The sequence below is a fragment of the Euphorbia lathyris genome, chromosome 2 (genome assembly GCF_963576675.1).
Source record: "Euphorbia lathyris chromosome 2, ddEupLath1.1, whole genome shotgun sequence".
Classification (NCBI taxonomy): domain Eukaryota; kingdom Viridiplantae; phylum Streptophyta; class Magnoliopsida; order Malpighiales; family Euphorbiaceae; genus Euphorbia; species Euphorbia lathyris.
In genome coordinates this window covers 26,269,135-26,291,210 of record NC_088911.1, presented here as the reverse complement: position 1 = coordinate 26,291,210, position 22,076 = coordinate 26,269,135, and the positions used below count along the sequence as shown (strand labels likewise).

The 22,076-nt window shown below is 38.6% G+C and overlaps 1 protein-coding gene across 2 annotated transcripts; it reads right to left on the bottom strand.

Moving 5' to 3' along the window:
* Positions 1–1,718: 1,718 nt before the first annotated feature.
* Positions 1,719–21,761, bottom strand: LOC136217477 (uncharacterized). 2 transcript variants are annotated; one of them, XM_066004077.1, is made up of 16 exons: positions 21,250–21,761; positions 18,252–20,915; positions 17,647–18,082; positions 16,874–17,102; positions 14,850–15,014; positions 14,232–14,504; positions 13,552–13,797; positions 12,162–12,554; positions 10,653–12,044; positions 10,456–10,512; positions 5,613–6,038; positions 4,784–5,007; positions 4,398–4,531; positions 2,835–3,101; positions 2,574–2,752; positions 1,719–2,454 (listed from the first exon to the last, which is right to left on the bottom strand). In XM_066004077.1, exons 1-16 carry the CDS (start codon positions 21,644–21,646, stop codon positions 2,356–2,358), a joined length of 7,581 nt encoding a protein of 2,526 aa, XP_065860149.1. In that variant the 5' UTR covers positions 21,647–21,761; the 3' UTR covers positions 1,719–2,355. The 2 variants fall into 2 exon arrangements, with proteins under 2 accessions (XP_065860149.1, XP_065860150.1); XM_066004078.1 differs by having other exon boundaries at positions 18,252–20,895; positions 21,250–21,408.
* Positions 21,762–22,076: the final 315 nt, after the last annotated feature.

The following is a 22,076-nucleotide window of genomic DNA, read 5'->3' as shown; positions in this document are numbered from 1 at the left end:
ATCCGCCTCTATCATTACCTCGACCCCCATACGGGTCATTCAAACCAACATTCTCCCTCTCATAACCACCTACAACATTATTATGCACAATATCCATATTCCCGGCACGCACATGCGCAGGACCAACAACATCATTCATAGGCATATGATTCCTAGGTCTATCATGCACAACATCATCATCCATTCTAATCCCCATATTCCTAGCAATCCTAGGCATCTCAAAATCATCAAAATAGTCTTCATCGCTATCACTATCAACATTTCGAATGTTCACGGGATTAGCTCGTCTTACCTCTTGAACCCGAAGGTCCGTTGGTTGTGGTGCATGATTCCTTCTCGGGGGTGGTGTTGGTTGCCGTTCAAGTTGGGGACGGACGTGCTCCTCATGTCACCGGTGAGGTTCTCCGGTGAGGAGCGCTTGATTGTTTCGACCCTCGAGCTTTAGCCCTTCAATGGCAAGAAGGATATCTCGGGTACTCGTGGCATACCTCTCATCCAACGTCCTTAGAGATTTCGTTAGATGCTCCACCTTGACATCTAATCCGTCTACTCGTTGCTCCATGGATCCGGTGGCTTCGTTTGTGATACGTGGTTGAACCATTTCCGAGAAGAAGTCTTCAGGAAGGAAAACGACTCGTCTCTGATACCAACTGATGTAGATTAAAGTCGACTGGAGGTTTTAATCGTAAACCAACAAAGATTTCAATCTTCTCAAGCTAGAAGTGAAGGTTGAGTTAACCCAACAAGGTGAAACCTTGGTGCTCCAATGGAGGCTTTCAATATCAATAATATCAAAGTTGGTAAACATCACAAAGAAGAGAGCTTAAATACTCTCCCAAATAAAAAGATAAAAGACCAAAAGCCCATGAATAGGGTTTTTGGCAAATCATGAGGTTAAGGGTAGCATAGGAAGGGGAAGAGTTCATGGTAGTTTAGTAAATAAGGGTTGATGGCAAAACAGTAAATAAGTAACAGCAGAGATGGTCCCCTCTTAGTAAGAACTTGGAGGAGAAGTATTGTTTCAGGAAGGGTGCGCGTGGCGTGGGCCATAGTACGCTCCGCGTGTTTGAGACCCTGGATCTGAAGACACTCGATGAAGCTCCTTACGCGAGGCGTCCTTGGGACTACGCCTGGAGTCACTGGACTTGGGGACGTTCCTGATGCTCTTTACGCGGGGCGTCCTTGGGGCTACGCCCCGCGTACTCGACCTCCTGGGCATTCTTCGCTTCAGACTCTGTCTTGACGCCTCGCGTGTCTGGAAGTACACCCCGCGTACTAGGTTCTCTGGGCAATTCTTCGGAAAGGGGGTCCTCTACGCTTGGCGCCTGGCTGAGCACGCCTCACGTGCTTGGTTGGGTGGTCTGACCCTCGTTGTTCTCATCTCTCGGCTCTGGGCTCGGCTTTAGGTAAGGGATGCCCTCATCATTTTCTATACCTAAAATTTGTAGAATTTGAATTAATTTATCAAAATTTGCTTTGAGTAGATATCTAAAATTCGATTGAGTTAAATTGATCTTGCCTAACTTTTTTCATCCATAATTCCAAGTTACTTTGACTCTTCAGTGTAAACGTGGCAATTTGTCATTTATAGTAGCATTATGTTCGGGTGATTCTGATTTCAGTTTATCAAAATCGTAGCTAACATTTTTGTTTCCCTACCTTTGTGTTGTTACTTCAATTCAATTAGCAGACAAAAAAACCTAACCAGAAGAGAAGGCTTAAAAAATAAAAAGAATCTCTCCTTCCTCATTATGATGTTACCGTATGTACACAGAACTTCTTAAAAGGTAAAAAAAAAATGTACATAGAAGAACAAAAATGAAAATTGTAAACCTGCAACTACATATATTCAACAAGAGGCAGCTCTTACAACCTTTAAAATAATATACAATCATGATTACTGTATTTCAGGATATCAAGATACCGATTTTCAGTGAAATAACTCAAACTCAAAGAATGAAAAGGAAACGACTCCTTAATGAAAACTCGTAGATCCAACGGGAAGAGAAAAACATCTTGGCAATGAATTTGGGGGAATACCTGAAGACTGAAGTAACATATGATGCACACACCATCACCATGTGCAGAAAAAAGAAATCCCATATCGCCACCACTGATCTGAATCAAGCAAGGATCTAAGAGACCAAACAAGGGTCCATGTGACAAAGCATCGAATATGAACCTATATTCTTAGTTACTGAAGACTTGTTGAACTCCCGGTCATCTACCATTGAAGAAATTTGAAGTAATGGTAATGATAATGACAATAAGTGATGGGAAGATCGCTCCAAGCATCCACAAGTTTTAGATGGCTTACGTTCTCTATACCTCATGGTTCGGTAACTTCATGGTTACTCATGTACCGTAATCTTGGAGCTGAATTAACTTTACGGACCCATCACCACCACAAGTCAGAAAACCATGAGAAAGAACTTGTATATCTGTAACTGCAGGCTGAAATCATTTGACAAAATATTGCTTCAGTACAGGCACATGAACAAACACCAGTAAACAAAACAAACCAAACCCTAATCATATCTTATTGTCCAATAAAATAACTTAGTAATTCTTACTCTAACAACTCCGCCAAAACCTCGTGAGCTCGGTTGCAGAAAGGTGCGTCTTTCATGCAATTTGGGCCAATGATAAATCAGTTTTGCTGCTTTGGCATCCCAAAGTTTAACGTCTCCATCTTTACTTCCAGTCAAGAATAAACAGGTATCTGGGATTGTAGCTATTTTGGTGACACTTCCTGCACTCAAATTTTTCATCTTAACTTGTTAGATAAATAGAAAATACATGCCACTGATAGGCTGGAGGAAGTATATTATTACCTAAGTGGGCCTTTGGTATATACCAAAGCATTCCGTTCTGATTCTGGTGACCAACTTTGTTAATAACCCCTGGTTGCAGGTTAGAATTAGAAGATACATTGCTACTTCCATCACCATTATCATAATGCTTATGCCTAGTCTTTCCAGTTGCTATGTACCGAAAGTCATGAAGTCCAACATCGCCACCTTTACCTCCAGTTACAATAAGGGGAGATATAGAACCACTTCCAATGTCATTATCAAACACAGAAATGGAACGAGCACCACCTTCACATACAGAATATAAGATGGAAAAGTATCAGCCAACTGAATGCAGAATAAAACTATGTTTAGTACGGCGTAATGGAACGGAATTGAATAACATATGTAATGGTTATACAATGAATATTTGGATGTGTACAAAATTATAAAGTAATGTAATGAGTTTCACACACTTTATGTTCATTAGTTATATAAGTATTATTACTATTATGTATAAATTTCCAATTTTTTATAACTTTATTTTGTATCTAGTTATTTTGATTTGAATATACATTTTTAATAAAAAAAAAAACTGATTTAGAGAATGTCAGTAACTTTAAAAAAGGTAAAGTACTATAAATATTGGCCAAATAGCTTTAAGAAAAGAAAGAAGAAATTGTACAAACATTATTTAGTGACAATGACACAAATTATATATGAAGTAGAGCTACAATTGACATAAATTAAAAACAACGCAATGGTGATGCTATAGTAGTGATAAATAAGCATGTAATCTTCATTGGATAATGTACACTACATTAAAAGAAAATTTGCAACAAAACATTGTAATGACTGCATCATACTAATCACGACCTAAGCGTTGTCCCTGTTTTGGCAGTTCGAGGATGACTGACCAAAACAAAAACAAGAATAAAAGGGCGGCCCGGTCGCATTACGCGTCCCCGCTGAGCGAGGGTCCGGGGAGGGGTCCCACCACAAGGGTGTATTGGGGGCAAGCCTTCCCTTGCCAATTTAATTGACAAGAGGCTGCCCCTAAGACTCGAACCCGTGACCTCTGGTCACACGACAACAACGTTTTTACCGTTGCGCCAAGGCTCGCCCTCTTATTACAACAAAAACAAGAATGAATAACGTAATTGTCCAAACCCCCTTTGCTTTCTCTCAGAATTACAATAGTAGTTTTACTGCACTTCCAAAAACATTTTTAAGTATAACTATTTTAACCTTATTACTTAAAATCCTCTCTTGAAACACCCACACAAATAATTGGTTAATCCCTTATTTCTATTCTTTTCCTGTACCCTGGATCAATCACCGTCCTTCATTTCCTATATCTCTAAAACCCACAAAATAAGTGTCAGTTAATGTTGCATGACCTCAAATTTCTTGGTTATCATAAGGCCTACATCGTTTTTGACGGGATTGGTTTCCAGAGCTGATCTTTCCAATGGAAAAGTATATAACATCAAGGATTGGTTTCCTATGTTTTATTGGTAATTACATAATGCAAACCAGAACACAAATAATATCATACTTCCAATTTCACCAAATAGTAGTACACTTCCAGAATTAGAAGAAAACCTTCATGACACAATATTGAAGCTCGTGAGGTTGTTGGTGGAGCTAATGTGTCCCAGACAACCACATTAGCACCATTGGCACTATATCCAGCTGCAGCAACAATTGATCCACTTGATGCAACATATGCAACATCCCTACAAATTCACTAATATTAACCACTATATTGAAAGAGAAATATCTTTCTTAAACAATGCAAGTATTTCTGATTCTCATTAATGATCCACAAACATTTCCATTTACTTTTTATCAACTTGGTCAAGCATATGATCTTGTCAACCAAAGAATTTGCCAGCACCGGCATGCATCTTTACCAAAATCCAGCCAAGTCAAACAACTACAGAAAATAATAAAATATATATGTCGAGTACAAAGAATGTTACACGTACGATGCATGGCCATTAAAGCAGAGAGATGATTCTGTTGGACGTATGTTGCGCCTTCCCCCCACTTCCAGCTGCCACGTGCATACAGTTCCATCTAATGCTGCAGTTGCAAACCTGTGTCCACAGTGGTCAAACTGTACAGCTGATATTGATGCAAGAGCATATGGTGGAGGAACATTTGCAGCAGGGAGCACACCGTAAGTTGCAGTTGCTTTGTCCTTGCCAAACTGCATATGTTATACTTGTCACTCATGCATCCCATATCTACTGACAACTAGCACCAACAGATAAAAATAACTTCTCCCAACACCATCATTCGAACATCAGAATCTCATTAACAATGTTTTATTTTGAGAACCTTTTCAGGCTTTGCTCCAGCATCAATTCTCGTGATTCAAACATATAGTTCATCACAACACAAAATACGAAATGGCTCACCATGTTAAGATTCTTTCAATCAACTGCATCATTCCAGTACTGTGAGTACATTAGATAGAACTGGATCTTAAGATGATAGATCCATTTAACACCAAAACAATGTTTCGGCATCCCAATGTTTTTTTGTCATCTATTATGTGCTTTGTTCCTTTGTAATGCAGTAGGGTGATCTCATCAAATCATGTTACACATGTAAGTTAGAAAAAACGGATACATCTCCACTAACCACAAGCTCATATTAATTATGTGAGTCACATGATTATTTTCTCTTTGTACTAAGCAGGAAAAAAAACTAAAAGAAAAACCTTGAGAAAAATTAATACACCACATAGAAGCTTTACATATATGAAATATAACAAACAATATCAGGCACTCTCTTGTAAAATATCCTTACCTCCCATAAGTAAATATGTGTATTGTTCGAGCCAACCAGGAAGAAGGGTCTTGATGGGTGACTGGAGAAAGCCCTTGTACTTATATTTTCCACTGTAGCGGGTCGGTCAATCAACTCCTCAAAATCCTCTTGAACTTCCCAACCTAAGCCAGAAGAAGCCATACCAGCATAACCAGGAATACTAAATGCTCCACTGCCTGATATATCTCTCTGTCTTGCTGAAGAACCAACACCAAGGGTTGCCCCACCCAAACCAAGGTGTGCCCCTTTCTTGCTCCCTAGACCAATACCTGGAGAAACACATGTAGGAATTGGAGTTGATTCAGCACTAGCCCACCCATTCAATGGCCAATCAGCATCAGACCAGACAAATTCTGATTGATCTCCAAAAGGTACACCATCTTTCAAACTAAAGAAAATTATACCCTGTAACAGAGAATGCATCGTATGATAACGTTTAAGTTATTATCCAGTAAAAATGGACAATGGATCCACTATTCTTTTAAGCACATCATAAACTCTTCCATGGTCTTACAGTGTCATGAGAGTTTCAAGATTAGATGGTTATAATAAATGCTATATAAAACATTTAACCAATTAGTTATCAATCATTCAACCAATGATAATTAAATCAGAACTAAAAGATGAAGATGAAGAAATGTTTAGCATATAAATTGATGGGTTGGGAAAAAACCATACATCGGGAGGGCCTAAAATTACATATCTATATTTGATCCAGACTTGTTAAGGAAGGCATTCACGCATACATACAGATAGCCTTTCATAAATTCTTTAGTCTATTCATTGTCTATTTCAACTTCAAAAAGATTCGTACAATTAATGGCATATCAGATGGAATGGAAAGTATTCAGAAGCAATTTCCAGAACATATTTTGCAGGCAAGAAAGGTATTTTGTTTGCACTTTGTCAAAAAACCAACTCCGCCTGTGAGGGTCACTTGGTGGCCTTTACAGCCGGTCCCAAGCCCGGACAAAGGAGGAGGGTTGCGGTAGGTTTGTGGCGGCCAGCGTAAAACTTAGCCACATCTTATGACATGAACCATAATATAAATACCGTTGGGGCGTTCCCTACTCAGCGACGCGCTGCACTTCCTAGACCCGGGTGTAGTGATAAATGTGCAAGGGTTGCTAGGTCGTCGCCCCGAAGCGGCGCGCCACCCCAGGACCCGGGGGTGGTGTCAAATATGCAAGGGTTGTGGGTAAATAAGCTAGTCCACGGTAATGGTAGGGGTAGGGGTAAGGGTAGTAGGTTACGCTTTGGGACATGGAACATAGGTTCTTTGACAGGAAGATTAGCTGAAATTGTAGATGTTATGAAGAGGAGGAGAATAAATATATTATGCCTACAAGAAACCAAGTGGGTTGGAGCCAAGGCTAGAGAGATAGCTCCTTAGGGTTATAAGCTTTGGTACTCAGGAAAGGATAAGGGTAGAAATGGAGTAGGTATTCTTATTGATAGGGAGTATATTGATGAGGTAGTAGCGGTGTCTAGGAAGAGCGATAGAATTATGAGTGTTAAGCTAGTGATAGGGGATGAGGTTGTGAATGTCATTAGTGCATATGCGCCACAAATAGGATTAGATGTGTCTATAAGACAAGCTTTTTGGGATGACTTAGAGGAAGTGGTGCAACAGGTTCCTAGGGATGAAAAAATGGTACTAGGGGGTGATCTCAATGGACACGTGGGTTCTAGGCGAGATGGGTTTGAGAGTGTTCATGGAGGGTATGGTTTTGGAGATAAGAATGAAGCAGGAAATGATATTTTGGAATTCGCATCAGCCTATGACTTGAGTATCATGAACACATGGTTTATGAAGAGAACATCCCACTTAGTGACTTATCGGAGTGGCGGTAATGCGAGCCAAATTGACTTCTTCTTAGTAAGGAGTGCTTGGAGAAAGAGTTATATTGATTGTAAGGTGATCCCTGGTGAGAGTACGACAACCCAACATAGAGTAGTGGTGCTAGATTTTCGAAGTAGGAAATGTATAAGAAAACAAACACCTCAAGTAGAGACTAAGATTAAGTGGTGGAAATTGCAAGGGGAGAATCAACAAAAATTGGTGGATGAGATGACCAAAAAAGATATTTGGACTTGCAATATGGATTCAGATATAGATTCGATATGGAATAAGATGGAGCATAGTATAAGGGAAGTAGCGAAGGAAGTTCTAGGGGAATCTAAAGGTAGCATGCCACCGGGTAAGGACACATCTTGGTGGACAGAAGAAGTACGACAAGCAGTAAAGAGTAAGAGAGAATCCTATAAACTATTGGGGAAATGTAGGAGTGACGAGAACTACGAAAAATACAAAGAGGCTAAAAGGGAAGTAAAGAAGGTCATACGAGATGCTAGAGCAAAGGTGAATCGGGATCTGTATACAAGATTGGATACGAAAGAAGGGGAAAGAGACATATATAGAATTGCTCGGATGAGAGATAGGAAGACGCGAGATCTCGGAAAAGTTAAATGTGTGAAGGATGTGGACCAGAAAGTCCTAGTTGGAGATAAGGATATCAAGGAACGATGGAGGTCCTATTTTGATGACTTATTTAATGGAGATCGCCAACAAGATGTTGGAGATATAAGTATCCATCACGATATGATAAATCATGAATGCCTGCGGAGAATTCAAAAGGGTGAAGTCAAAATGGCATTAAGTAAGATGAAGTTGAAGAAAGCAGTAGGACCTGATGGCATTCCTATTGAGATTTGGAGATGTTTGGGAGAAAGAGGAATCGAATGGTTGACGACGTTCTTCAACAAAATTTGGAGAAACAATAAGATGCCATCAGAATGGAGGAAAAGTACCTTAATCCCTTTGTATAAGAACAAAGGCGATGTCCAAGATTGTGCCAACTATCGGGGAATCAAATTAATGAGTCACACTATGAAACTTTGGGAGCGAGTGATTGAACAAAGGATAAGGAGGACGGTGAAGATCTCGGAAAACCAGTTTGGCTTTATGCCGGGAAGATCAACTATTGAAGCCATCCATCTAATGAGACAATTAATGGAGCACTATCGAAATAAGAAGAAAGACTTGCATATGGTTTTCATTGACTTGGAGAAAGCATATGATAAGGTACCAAGGAAAGTACTTTGGTGGGCCTTGATAAGGAAAGGCATTTCGCGGAAATATATTGACATCATAAAGGACATGTATGAGGGAGTATGCACGAGTGTACGTACTAGTGTTGGGAAGACTGAAGAGTTTCCTATTACGATTGGAGTGCATCAAAGTTCCGCACTAAGCCCATTTCTGTTTGCCATCGTTATGGATGAACTAACAAGTTCACTTCAAGATGGTATACCATGGTGCATGCTGTTTGCAGATGATATTGTGTTGGTTGATGAGACGAAAGAAGGAGTGGAGATGAAGTTGGAACTATGGAGGCAAACTCTAGAATCTAGAGGCTTTAAGTTGAGTCGAAGTAAGACAGAATATTTGGAGTGTAAGTTTAGCGGCCGTAGGAGTAGGGAGGCAGGGACAATCACCCTAGATGGGAGAGTTGTTCAGGCCTCAGATTGCTTCCGGTATTTAGGATCTATTATCCAAACGGATGGAGAAGTAGATGGAGATGTTGCTCATAGGATTAAAGCTGGTTGGTCGAAGTGGAAGAGTGCTACGGGTTTCCTTTGTGATCCCGGCATGCCTAATAGATTGAAGGGAAAATTCTACCGGACGGCAATTAGACCAGCATTGTTATATGGTACGGAGTGTTGGGCAGTGAAACACTGCTACATCCATAAGATGTCGGTGGCGGAGATGCGTATGTTGAGATGGATGTGTGGTCACACGAAAAAGGACCGGGTGCGTAATGAAATAATTAGGACAAAAGTAGGGGTCACATCTATTGAGAATAAAATGAGAGAAAACCGACTAAGGTGGTTTGGCCATGTGAGACGTAGAGCGCTTGATGCGCCGGTTAGGAGAACCGAAGAGTGGCAAAGGGATGTAGTGGTGAGGGGTAGGGGACCTAAGCAAACTTGGAGGAGGGTGATCGAGAGTGATATGAGTTTATTGGGAATTGAGGAAAATATGGTAGTGGATAGGACGGAGTGGAGGGAGCGAATCTGTGTCGCTGACACGACTTGATTTTCACGGTTTTATATGATGGTTCATGTTAGCCGACCCCGAATCATTTCGGGACTAAGGCTTTGTTGTTGTTGTTGTTGTTGTTGTTTGTCAAAAAACCACATGCAAAAAATTTGAAATTCTACAGGCTAAAGGAAAGAATTATTTTTGTGTTCTCCTTTTCTTGTTCTCTCTCTCTCTCTCTCTCTCTCCCCTTTTCTCTTGCTTCTAATATCTTAAAAAACACCTTGAATTTTGTAGAAAAGAGGAAAAGAATCCATATAGCCAACCTAAAAATCATTTCAACTGAGGCTTAATGTTTAGTTAAGGTTCATGTTTTTGGGTTTCAAATTCTTCATCCAAGTTGCCCTTAGATTGCCAGGTGCAGTTAACGGCCAAAGCTAACTTGTCTAATAAACAGTATTCTTAAAACACAGATCAGTTAGCAGCATTGAAAGCAAATTTATATATAAACCAGCCCTGAAAGTAGAATAGATTCTATCACATATTTGGTATTCATTAAAAAACCAAATGAGAACATTATATGAAACCCATCCACATCAGACAACATGCACAAGTTGATCCACCCTCAGAGATTCATCCAGTGTAGGTGCAGAATATTGTTCACAAGGATCACAAAGGCGTTTATAGAACACTGGAAAACTTACTAACTAAAAAAGGTTAGAAGAGAAAGGATAAGATGCATCAGAAAAGAAAAGCAGAAATAAATATGTTGACACTAACCTTTCGGTTGCTAGCAATCGCAGCTTGCCTTTCATTAACAGAGTTAATACAGAGTGCCTGCTCAAAGTTGAAGAATTAAGAACTGTCAAATACCTCATAAAGCTGTATTCAAGACATACTAACACATTTCAGTCATATTAATGCCAGTCTTTCGAATGGCTACATACACAGGAAAACCCATGCAGCAGAACAATTACCTCCAACAACTCTCCATCTCTCTTATAGATTTCCTTCGTGTTTTGGAAATGTAATTCCTCCTTGGTAATATCCTTCTGCCAAATACCTAGAACAGCTTTTCCATTCTCCAGTAAACCCTTAGAAGGTGGTCCAACTTCATCATGGGAACTTTCATCCCTAAGCCTAATTTCATGATCCAGGACTTCCTTAGTACTGTGCTCTCCATTGACACTCCTGTAGAACTCACTCCAGCCTCGGTGCACTCTTTTATTGAAGAACTGTGACCAAATTATCTTTTCTTGAGCAAAACATTCAGATATTATGTTAGGGTCAGAACAGGTGTTCCACAATATATCAAAAGCTGACGTTTCATCTTTTCTGTCCATTATGTCGGCACCAGCGTCGTGATAGAGAACTTTGGCTGGAGAAAGACTAGAATCCTGCAGCCATGCCAGTGTTGATATATTGAATCTATTTTCTATTTTCAGATGAAGGAATGACACAAATATTTTTACATGATAAGATGAAACATGTACAAGCGTAGTCTTCATTAACTTAGCCAACATCAACAAAAATGAGTCAATTTGTTCTGTTATGCTGTTGTCAGATCCAAAATTCATCAAACTAGATGCGCAAGAAGATACTTTGATATGTGAAACTTCAGCAAGGCAACTAACTTCAGTGTCAATTGATGGCAAATGCAGATGGTGTCTCATTAACTTGGACATGTGTTGCCATGAACAAGTCTCTATTGCACACCATTTCTCATCCTCCGAAAATGAGTGCTTTATTGCTCTATCTTGCTTACATGGAACGTATTCAGTAACATGATGCTCCACTGCATAATTGCTAGCCAATAATTCCACAATGCGGCAATTAATGTTCTTGATATTTGTCATATCAACTTCATAAGGGCTATGCCCACTGCTACAACTAATCAAGAGAGGTTGCACCATCAACAAGAGACCTTTTGAATCATGCTGAAGCCAAGCCGACGCAAAATGTACATAAAACTCATATAAATCAAGAATATAAAGGACTTTTTCTATAACATCCTTTGGTAAAAAGCCAGAAATGATCCTCAAAGCAGTCCTTAAACTCCAAAATGCTTGCATTGTACCATGAAAGTATTGCATCTGAGCATCTGAAGAAAAGGGTCTCAATTTACCAGTCGCACCATTCTTCATATCATGTGAGTTTGATTGAATGCAATTTATGCTACAGGAGACAATAAACCGCGAAAGCAAAAGGGGAATATCTTCAACGACTTTCAATAGAAGCTTAAGAAGAGGAGACTGGCCTAAATGGTCAACAAAATGGCTCTCATCTTGTAGCTGATTTCTAGAAGTATAGTCAACTAACATATCATATCCAATAAATAATAAACCATTATTGCACAACCAGATCAAAATCTGTAAAACAGATGTAAAAAAAAAAATGAATGAATACTAGAACCAGAAAGTGGAAAAAAACAATATAGGATAAGGTTAACTAAATGGAAAAAGCATTTTAGCCCATAAACTACATACCATTTTGATTACACAAGAAGACACCACTGAAAACTTCTGCTCAAACTGCACCAGGCCAGTATATAATTTGTCTCTGAAATTTCCTAGTAATTTTTCATAATGATGAACCTCACAATCCTTGAAGCACGTAATGGATTGAATAGATCCTAAGATTGAGTTGGGCCAAGAAGGATGTTCCCCCATCAACTTTGATAAGAACTGAAGAACCAAATCTACTTTAGCACAGGACTCAAGATACGAAGAGACATTGCTTGAAAGCCAATTAATGGAATCACTAGTGGATAGCTTCAGAATTTCAGGAAGAGTTTGGGAATGGTCAATATCTGATACACTTCCTTGATCCATACTTGCAGAAATAGTTGAGGAAGATGAAAGACATTCCAAAGCTTCAAGCTGATATTAAAGAAGAACAATCGCGTTCATAATCAGAAACCCAGTGACACATATTTGCACTCACATATGCCAAAGCCTAACCTTTATAGGAACTAAATAGTTCAAGAAATTAAAAGAAATAAATAACTCAAAACTGCAAGCTCACAGTAAAAATAAACATACTTAATACTCTCTTAGAAAAAGCACAAGATGGGAACTTCAAGCTACAAGAAACTAAAGAAATATTCATACATTTTAGCTTTCTGGACTATTTTGTGGCTTTGATTGATGTTTGACTGCTCTTCGTGAAAGATTTACACGAAATGGATTATGTTATGTTCATTTAGTTTCTTCACTACCCTCCCAAGTGTTAGATCATATCACTGCTTTTCTCTTGTCCAACTCATTCACCCAGTATACTATCTAAATTTAGTTATAACTTAATAATAAAAAAATAGTACAACTTCGCCTTATATTGAGAAATAGAGGTCATATTTCACAAACATAAGTTACAGAATTCATATTTCAGGAAAGTGTCCAATATATAGGTGGAAAGCTACAGTTCTAAAACCAGTTAAATTCGGTTGAATTTAACGAAGGGCCTAGTGTTGTACATCAAATAAATAAATTATAAGTGATTTGACAAAGTAAAATGTGGTCGTTCTATGGCTGGACTAAAATATGAGAATTAGATTGAATAATATTATAAAAGTTTTCTGATATTGTTGGGAATATCCCAAAGACCTTAATTACCAAACTGCCAAAAAAATGTGTGGCATGACTTGCAATTCTTCCCCAGATAAAAACAAATAATCCATAAATTGCTATCAGAAAATCTAAAACTAAAACTCAGTTACCATGGCGTGAAATTCATTCTTCCCACTAATGCACTCAAAACAATTAAAAAGTAAACGAGTTCAAATTAAAATGGTAAAGCAGATTCACACTTATCGAATAAGCCAGATATCCCAACAGACCAAATACCACATTAAACAAAACATGAAAGTTGCCAACTTACAGGAAGCCCACTCCTGTTGAAGGCAGTAGCAGCCATAAGAGTTGCCCACCTACTAAGAATTGCTATATTTTGCTCTCCTACAGCATTTCTCATGCAATTTTTGGTTGTCAGTTTGAGACAATAAAGTCCAATATGGGGATTCATAAAAGCAGTGTCATTGGATGAAAGCGCAGATCTCTCAATTGCAGAACTTCTTTGCAAACCAAGCATGCTCAGAAATGACTCGGAGTAATTTCCCAGTTCCCACTGCATACCAAGAGAGTTAATATGTTATGATATCTACAGACACATAATAGTCCCTCCCGTTTCACAATAGATGTCTTTTAAGATTTTGATACAGAGATTAAAAAATTTAATAAACTGTCTTGATTATAGTGTTATTTTACTAAATTAACCCTAAAAATACTCCTTGGAAGTCGGAATAAGTACTTTCTTAACTTTATTGTAATCAACACCAAATACATGGGTAGATTTGAAAACAAAAATATTAAATGCCATCTTGATTTTGTAGAATGACAACTAATTTGGGATAAACATATTTTTCTGGAAAAAGACAACTATTGTAAAACGGAAGGAGTACATAAGAATGCCTTTCTAGAAAACTTAAAATAAAATAAAAAAATAAAAAGGAGATAGGGAGAGGGAGAGGGAGAGAGAGAGAGTATTCACAATCAAGCAACCTCAAGCAGACTTGTAAGCCAGTAATCGCCTCTCTCAGTTGCAGATGGAAGTATAAACCTTGTAATTAATTGGCGTTCAAGAGACCCACCTCGACCCTCAAGAAGCCGACAAATTACTAATGCAAGCTGTTCATCCCCAAGATTCTTTGCACAAACAGTGACTGCAGAATAACAATCACCTCCAAGTAGGAAAAAAGCAATAGCCAGCTCTAGTTGATGTCTTCCCATCAAGACATAAGCATTTTTTAAAGCAGCTGCTTTATTTTTTTCCTCCTGTAATAATAATTGAATAAGAACTAAAAGAAAATATATAAATCTTTCCACTGGAAAACAATGTGAAAATATGTCAACAAAAGGAGTCAAGCTGTTAAAAGAATCAGACTCCTACATCCTGCAAGGGCAATAGTTATTTGACTCTGCAATTTAAATATTGGTGAAAATGATTAGCCAGTTGTTTAACCAAAAAATCATGCAAGGGCAACAACCAAAAAGAATGGAGCGGTGACAAAAACCCTCTTCCATTTAACAGTTGTTTGAGAATTCTTTTTTCTCATAACAGCTGATTTACAGTGATCCTACTAGTACATAACAAGTTCTGAATCCGTATCAGTAACAAACCTGAAAATTGCGTGCAAGAAATCCCACCAAGGGTTTATCCTTCTCATTTTTGCTGATTTTGAAAAGACCAGCCAAAACTTGAAGTCTATTCAAAGCGATGTATAAAAGAGCACAATCTTTAGGATCTCTGTTTCTTAGATACTGCGTCCTTGCTAATTTCTCCATCTGTACAAACAGGGAAAATAAAATCTTCAAAAAAATCTATTGGATTCTATGTCCAATACATTGTTTATTTAGTAGTCATAATTAACACAAACCAAAGGGTATTTGAAACATTAAGTGCATACTGAATGGATACAGATCCTAAGCAATGTGATGAGATGAAGAATATGCAACAGCTACCTCTGAGAAGTACAGTGCTCTCATCTCATGTACTCGGACATAATATGCCATGACATTAAAAGATAAAATTTCTGATGCAACTTTAGTTGCAATATTGATGGACAGACAAGAGAGGTAAAAAGCAAAATGTCATGTGTGCAGAAAGGAAAATCATCACTTCCTACGTTACTAGCCTTCAACAAGTACCCTTAAGATAAAGATTCTTTCCAAATGCAAACCAAAATCGTCCTCAAACTCCGACAGTGAATCCTAATTCACATCAATTTCTGTTTTTAACTTACTTGACTAATAGGTCACTAGACTCACAGATACTCAGAAAGACTTCCCCTGTAAGTGGGATTCCCAGCCTATCCTTCCATCTTCCCTTTATCAAGCTACAAGTCGGGCCGCCTAGAATCTTGTAAGACATCACAATTAGCCTTGTCTCAGCTTTGACTCTTGATGGTTTCATGCTTGTGAACAGGTGATGACAACTGTACAAGACAAAAGATGCTATGTCCAAGTAGATAAGATATTCCCTATGTGTAGAGAAGGGGCAGACTTCTCTCTTTCTACCTAAACTAGAAGTTTACAACACATGTAAGACCAACTGGCAAACCAAAGTGCTAGACAGCTTACGAGATATAGGGTTTTAAGGAGGAAATAACTGACTTGAAGAGGAAGAAAAATCCTAACATTTTCTGTTTTTCTTCGAGCGCTGGTTTGAAAGTCTCGGAAGTGTATTCAGCAATTTCAGAGTAGGGGCAAACATCAGAAAAAGGCAGCTTTAGACATAGGGAGGTGTTATGTGTTCAAGAGAGACAACCCTTCAGAAGGCAATAAATTTGTCATAACAGGGGTTGAGTAATGCCAATAGAACTGCAGATACCTCCACTATAAGAGTTCGAATCTTATTCCATTCGTCAAAAAAGTGAGCGATTACTTTCTATAATAGAGTAAATAGAAATTATCCAATTGTTAAATGTCCCACATTACTTAATTGGGAAGCTATATGGCTCCTTATATGTGATTATATAAGGCAAAGGCAATCCTCTTCCTCTGAAGCACCTTTTGGGGTGAGTGAGACCTTTGATTACATGGTATTAGGGCCTCTTAGACCAAGTGGTCGTGGGTTCGAATCCTTGCAACCCCATTTGTTGATTAAATTTCAACTTATGGTAAGATGGACCTATGTTGTACACGCTTCAAGCCGAAGTTGAGGAGTGTCTCAAAGATAATAATAATGAAAGCTATTCTTGGACCTTAACTATCGTCTTAGGATTTTTTGGTTCAATTGGTTCCTTGATATGGTATCAAATCCATGGTATTCATGGTTGGGTTGCCCATTCATGCCCCAAATGATTTGGGCGTGGGGGTGTATTAAAAATCCCACATTGCTTAATTGGGAAGCTATATGGCTCCGTGAGGGAATCCTCTTCCTTTAAGGTAAATTTTGGGCTGAGTTAGGCCTTTGTTTACACCAATATTATCCACGCAAAGAGCATCCATGAGTCTCAGTAACCTTTATAGGTTTAAACCAGCGAGATATATTGTACCAAAGCTAGATCCAATTAGCATAACTAAAAAATTGCAGACAAATAGAGCTCCAACAATGACAAGATAAACTTTCTCTTACACATGAATAAGAAGAAAAGTTTTGACCTAATAGTGAAACTGAAGAGAATAGTATCTGAAAGTTTTACCCTTGTGCGTAATTGTGCAACATTGGTGAACCAGAATCCAACACCTAGAGTATGCATTTCTTTCCACGATGGCTCATTTGGAAGAAAAGAACTCAACAAAGCTTCTTGACAATCAGAGTGGAAGCCCCAGCTCATTAAACTGGTGTCAACAACCATTTCTCCCATGGAAAATGATTTACCAGAGCTCCGACGAAAATGTAACTGCTGAAACCTTAGTGCAACCCAAAACCTTAAAAGATAAAAGAAAAGGGATCTGCATCAGAAACAATAGAGTCCAATTCCGGAAACAAGCTACAGAAATTCCATAAATTAAAACCAATATCATTTTACACGGAAGTGCACAAAAGTAACACATGTAGAAAATTATATAAAAAAACCATTCATCATCAAGAATGTCTCAAAAAGTGTTTAAGCATGGCCAAATCCAACTTTCTTCTTTCTTTCTGACATTGCATAACCCTTCTTAGAGGCATGTCAGTCATCCATAATGATTACTATCTAAACTGACAATCAGTAGCACCTAGATGATAAATTATGCATAGATTTTGACATGCCTTGCAGCACAAAATTCCCTTCCATAATGGGTCATCAAACATTTACTCCCTCTTTAGTTATAATATTTGAACATTCCTTGCCAGCATTGAAACAACCCAATGAGGGGCCTTTCTAGGCAAGAACTCAGCCCAAGAACCATGTCACACAAACCCCAAGAAATAAAGTAACATTATTAGGTAAACTCAAACTTGCAAGAAGTACCACAAAACTGAAAGTACCTTCGCCCAGGTTCATCAAGATTTTCATAGGCAGATGAAGACTGCTGAATTTCGATGAGAAGATCAAGGATTGTAAGAATTTGTAACTTCTCACTGTCAGTAAAAGCTGCTAAATCATTTATTTTCTCAAGGGACTCAACAAAACTGTGAAGCTCGGATTTTGTTGTTGATGAAGAAAATGTATTGTTGGACGCATCAAACTTAGTGTCGTATCCAAAAAACTGTGAAGATGAAATTGGTGATTCCATATTGGCACTCCATTGAAGTCCCCTATCTTTTGACTCTTTGAAGAGAAGTCCTTCAAAATAATTTGACAAGAGAATCTGCGGAATAACATGGCTATCCATCCTAGAGCTGCATCTTTCCTGAGAAGCATAACCAGATGTAAGACATTCAACAAGATGTCTCACAGCTGCATATGCACGTTTCCAGTTGCCTAGACAGATTGGAATTTGCATTCATTAACTGATCCATCATTGGATGTTTAAGTGCACCAAAATACAAAATTCAGAGTAATAGATATTATATATAGATAAAATGTAACTAACTTAAGGATTTTGTAAATGAGTTTGGACCAGGAAAAATGAACTATTATTCCAAAGTACCTGAATAAATATTCATAAGGAGTGCCTCAGGATGAAAAACAGGTAAAGATCCCTTTAACTTCTCTGATATTTCCGCCAGGGTCCAAAAACCAGGCATCTTCCATGAACTGTGGTTTACTTCAGCCGCGGCTGCAACAAAATTACTTGATAGGCACTGAATTTTTTCATTTAATTCCATAGGAAGTGATAGTTCTTTCAAGTCACCAGTGCCAATATCAGAATCAGAGAATATTGAACAAACTATGTGGTTACCTTTTTCACCTTCTGCATCCAAATTAATAGAATTTGGATCACACTTGACTGGTTGTTTATTGTCCATAAGAAATAACCGCTGACTAAAAAGAGTAAAGTAACTATCATGAATAATGACAGCTGCAGCCTGCGGCCCCCAAATCAAGTCATGAATAGCAGGGAAAGTACGTGTAAATGCAACACAAGACCAATAGTGCAGAGGTTTTCTTTGGTTCACTAAAGTTTGAACACCAGAACGCTCCTGAGCATATACCCGCAACTCATTTTGAGTGCAAAGGCCAAGCATAAACTGACCATTACCTAAAGCTAACCAATTTAAAGAAACAACATCTTTATCAATAGATAACATGTCCTCAAGCACAAACTTTCCTGCTCCTATAAGGTATACACCATTCCATACATGAACACTACTACTGCCTATGCCACTTCCTGCAGAGATAGTAGCAATCTTCTGACCGTTATCAGTCAAACATATAGCACTAACAGGGCCTGGATGTGCAACCAACTTACCCACAAGCTCCCACAGTATGTGAGGAGTTTGCATTTTAGAAGCGTTACTTCTCCACAGTTTCAAGCTACCATCAGAACAACCTGTGGCCATCATATATGCAGGAATAGTGCAGCAAACATCTTTGTCAAAACTTACACTTTCCTGCACAGGAATCAAACAACCTGAGCCTACAACAGAAAAACTAGTAATCTGGTCATGAGAGTATGGCTCAGGAAACTGAGATGAACAAGGATTAACACCAAGCCAGTATCTTTTATTGACAATTGTATTTTCAAATCTCCAAGTCCAATTATTTTGATCATCAAAACCACATTCACATAAACTCCCTTGTAAGGTGTAAGAGTGTAAAGTCACTTCCCATGAGAGAGCCTCAAAGTTGTTGACCCATACCCCCATAAGCATAAACTTATTGTATTTAAATGTCTTGGTACAGGTAGAAGGAAGGGGTATGACATAAATATTGGGGGGGCCATTCTCATAAGGACCGCAACCAGTAAGAGGTATAGTGCAAATATAGTGACATGTTATATCTCTTCCAATTTTAGAAACCTTAACAACAAAACAATCTATTCCTCCAGCATGTCCCATTAGAAGTATACAATCTTCATCCAACACCGATGGCGCCCACTTTAAGCTTGTATACTTTGAACATGAATCACGGGTTGCAAATCTTCCATTAAGTTTCCATGAGGGAATCAATTCTGAGAGATCCAAATTGCATTTTGAAACTGACCAAAACAGAAGCAACCCATTAGAATCCAAAGAAGCAGCCAATCCGAGCTCATAAAGGCAAGGATGAATAGCAACTTTTAGGATTTTTCCTGTGTGCCCTCCATTTGGAACATCATCAGAAGAAGAATACAAGTATTTATGAATTTTTGAATTGCTCAAGGATGTATTCTCAGTATCACTGGATCTTTTAGTATGTAACAATGACCAGACCAAGGAATTACAAGGTAATAAATGAACCAAAGAGCATATATCAGGTGGACCAGACAAGCAGTCCCTTAAGAGAACAACTTTATTAATCAGTAAGGAGTCCTTAAATTTTGAAAAATCAACTTCATGTAGATGTGTTCCCTCAAGGTCCTGGAATTCTTGTCTTTTCCATAGTGTAACACGAGGGAACCTGATAGGTGAGATATCATCAAGACAGTGTATGGCCCAAAAGGTAATAACAGTTCCTGGACCAAACCCAATTAACCATTCACATTGGCCAACCATGTCATGGCCATTATTTTCAGAGGAGGAGAACCAATTAGTGCCTTCTTCAGTTCTATACAGACCTGAGCTCTCTGTGGCCCAGTTCAAGAAAATATCCACGCCCAAACTCCCATTCAAGGTCTGGTTTATCTCAATTACAGCGGAAACACAAAATGATCTCCTCATTGATTTGCAGTCATTGTTGTCCTTGCCTAACTTTCTAACCTTTCCACTTTCTACCTCAGTCCATAATCTCACAGTTCCATCTAAGCAGCAAGTTAGTAGCATGTGCTTTCGTGGATGTTTTGCATCTCCCAGTGCTTGTCTACCTATTGATGGCCTCCACTGAATCATTGAGACAGGTTGAGGATGACGGAGTTCATGTTTTACATACTCAGATGAACTGTTGCAATAATAAACAAGCACACTATTGCTGATGTTGCTAGACCCTTCATCATGCAGTCTATTAGGATAAGAAGCAGTGGCGGAAGGTCCATCAATTGACCAGGTTGCTAAAACCAGATTTTGAGGCTCATCTGTTTTCAACTTCCATGCTATTTCCCACGACCTGTTTTTCCTTCTCCACAGAACTACATCAATGCCGCCAGAAATTATCCCATCAGCAGAGCCAGTCCATTTAATTGCTTCCACTTTTCTAGATTGTACAAGCACTGCATTCTGGCTCCAACAAAAAGAACCTGAATATGAGTAAAAGAAAATCGAATTTTAAGATTTCAGAAGATCTAAAAATAGTTACGCCCATTCTCTGATCAATTATGATCAAGTGCGACTATACAGTTACAATTGGCAATCCTTTTCTTCATATTCATACAGCAATCAAGATATTAAAGTTATTGTTTCTAATTCATGTTCTATCATTTCAGCCTTTTCTTTAGTTGTTGCAATGATAATGTATGGTATAATTCAGTTAGCATCGGCAATCCAATTCTTCAATTACATTCGAGTTTAGTTGCTCCTAAGTTGGCCATTGATATCAAGTAAAGCATAAACCAGTAACTCAAACTTCATTACCTTTGGAGCTGGTAGAATCATGTGAGAACACGAAGATGCAGTTGCCTGACGCAGCAGCGAGCTCTCCTACTGAAGGCGTTACTGGAGACCATGAAACGGCAGCGACAGGGGATGAATGATCGCCGGAGAGCTCGAAAACTTGGCGGAGAATTGGGGCGATGAGAAGTTCTTCGGGGGAAAGCGGAGAAGGGAGGTGAGAAATGACCAAAAGGGAGGAGGCTCCATAAGCTATCCATGCGTAGCCGGAAAAGTCAGGAATCCAGTCGATGGTGGATCGGGATCGGGTAGGGGCGGGAGGGATGATGTCGGATCTAAGTATAGAGAGAGGAAGGTGATGAGTGGGGTCGATAGTGGAGACTGAGTTTTGGTAAGATGAGCTTGAGCTTGCTTCCGGCATTTGATCTGGCAGTGATGTAAATGTTCTGTTACTGAACTACTGAAAAATGTAACAAAAAAAAAGACCACTGAGAAAGCGCCTGAAGCAGCATAAGGAGAAATTAGAATCTGATGCACCACTAAGCCAGGATTAAGATTTTTTTTTCTTTTTTCTTTTTCCCCAAAAAGTTCAATCATTTATTATAGGCTTAAAGTACAATTTGGCCCCTAATCTATCTAAAATTTTGTCATTTGGCCCTTGACCTATTATTTTATCACATTTGGCCCCTGATCTATCCACTTTCACCCAATTTGGATTCAAACTTAACCGAATTATTATCTCATTGATAAGTAACGATATTTTGACACTTGAACTTAATAGATTTTAGTTTAGGATTTGTTTTTTGTTTTTTTCTTTTTTTTAATCTAATTAATTATTTCCACATAATATG

What these genes read in the sequence shown, in the direction of transcription:
- LOC136217477 (XM_066004077.1), bottom strand. Translation starts at nt 21,646, where the DNA reads ATGCCGGAAGCAAGCTCAAGCTCATCTTACCAAAACTCAGTCTCCACT. An exon ending in CCTTATGAATATTTATTCAG is followed by an intron (nt 18,083 to 18,251) that starts GTACTTTGGAAT and finishes CAATCTGTCTAG; the next exon opens with GCAACTGGAAACGTGCATAT. An exon ending in TATACCAAAGGCCCACTTAG is followed by an intron (nt 2,753 to 2,834) that starts GTAATAATATAC and finishes ATTTGAGTGCAG; the next exon opens with GAAGTGTCACCAAAATAGCT.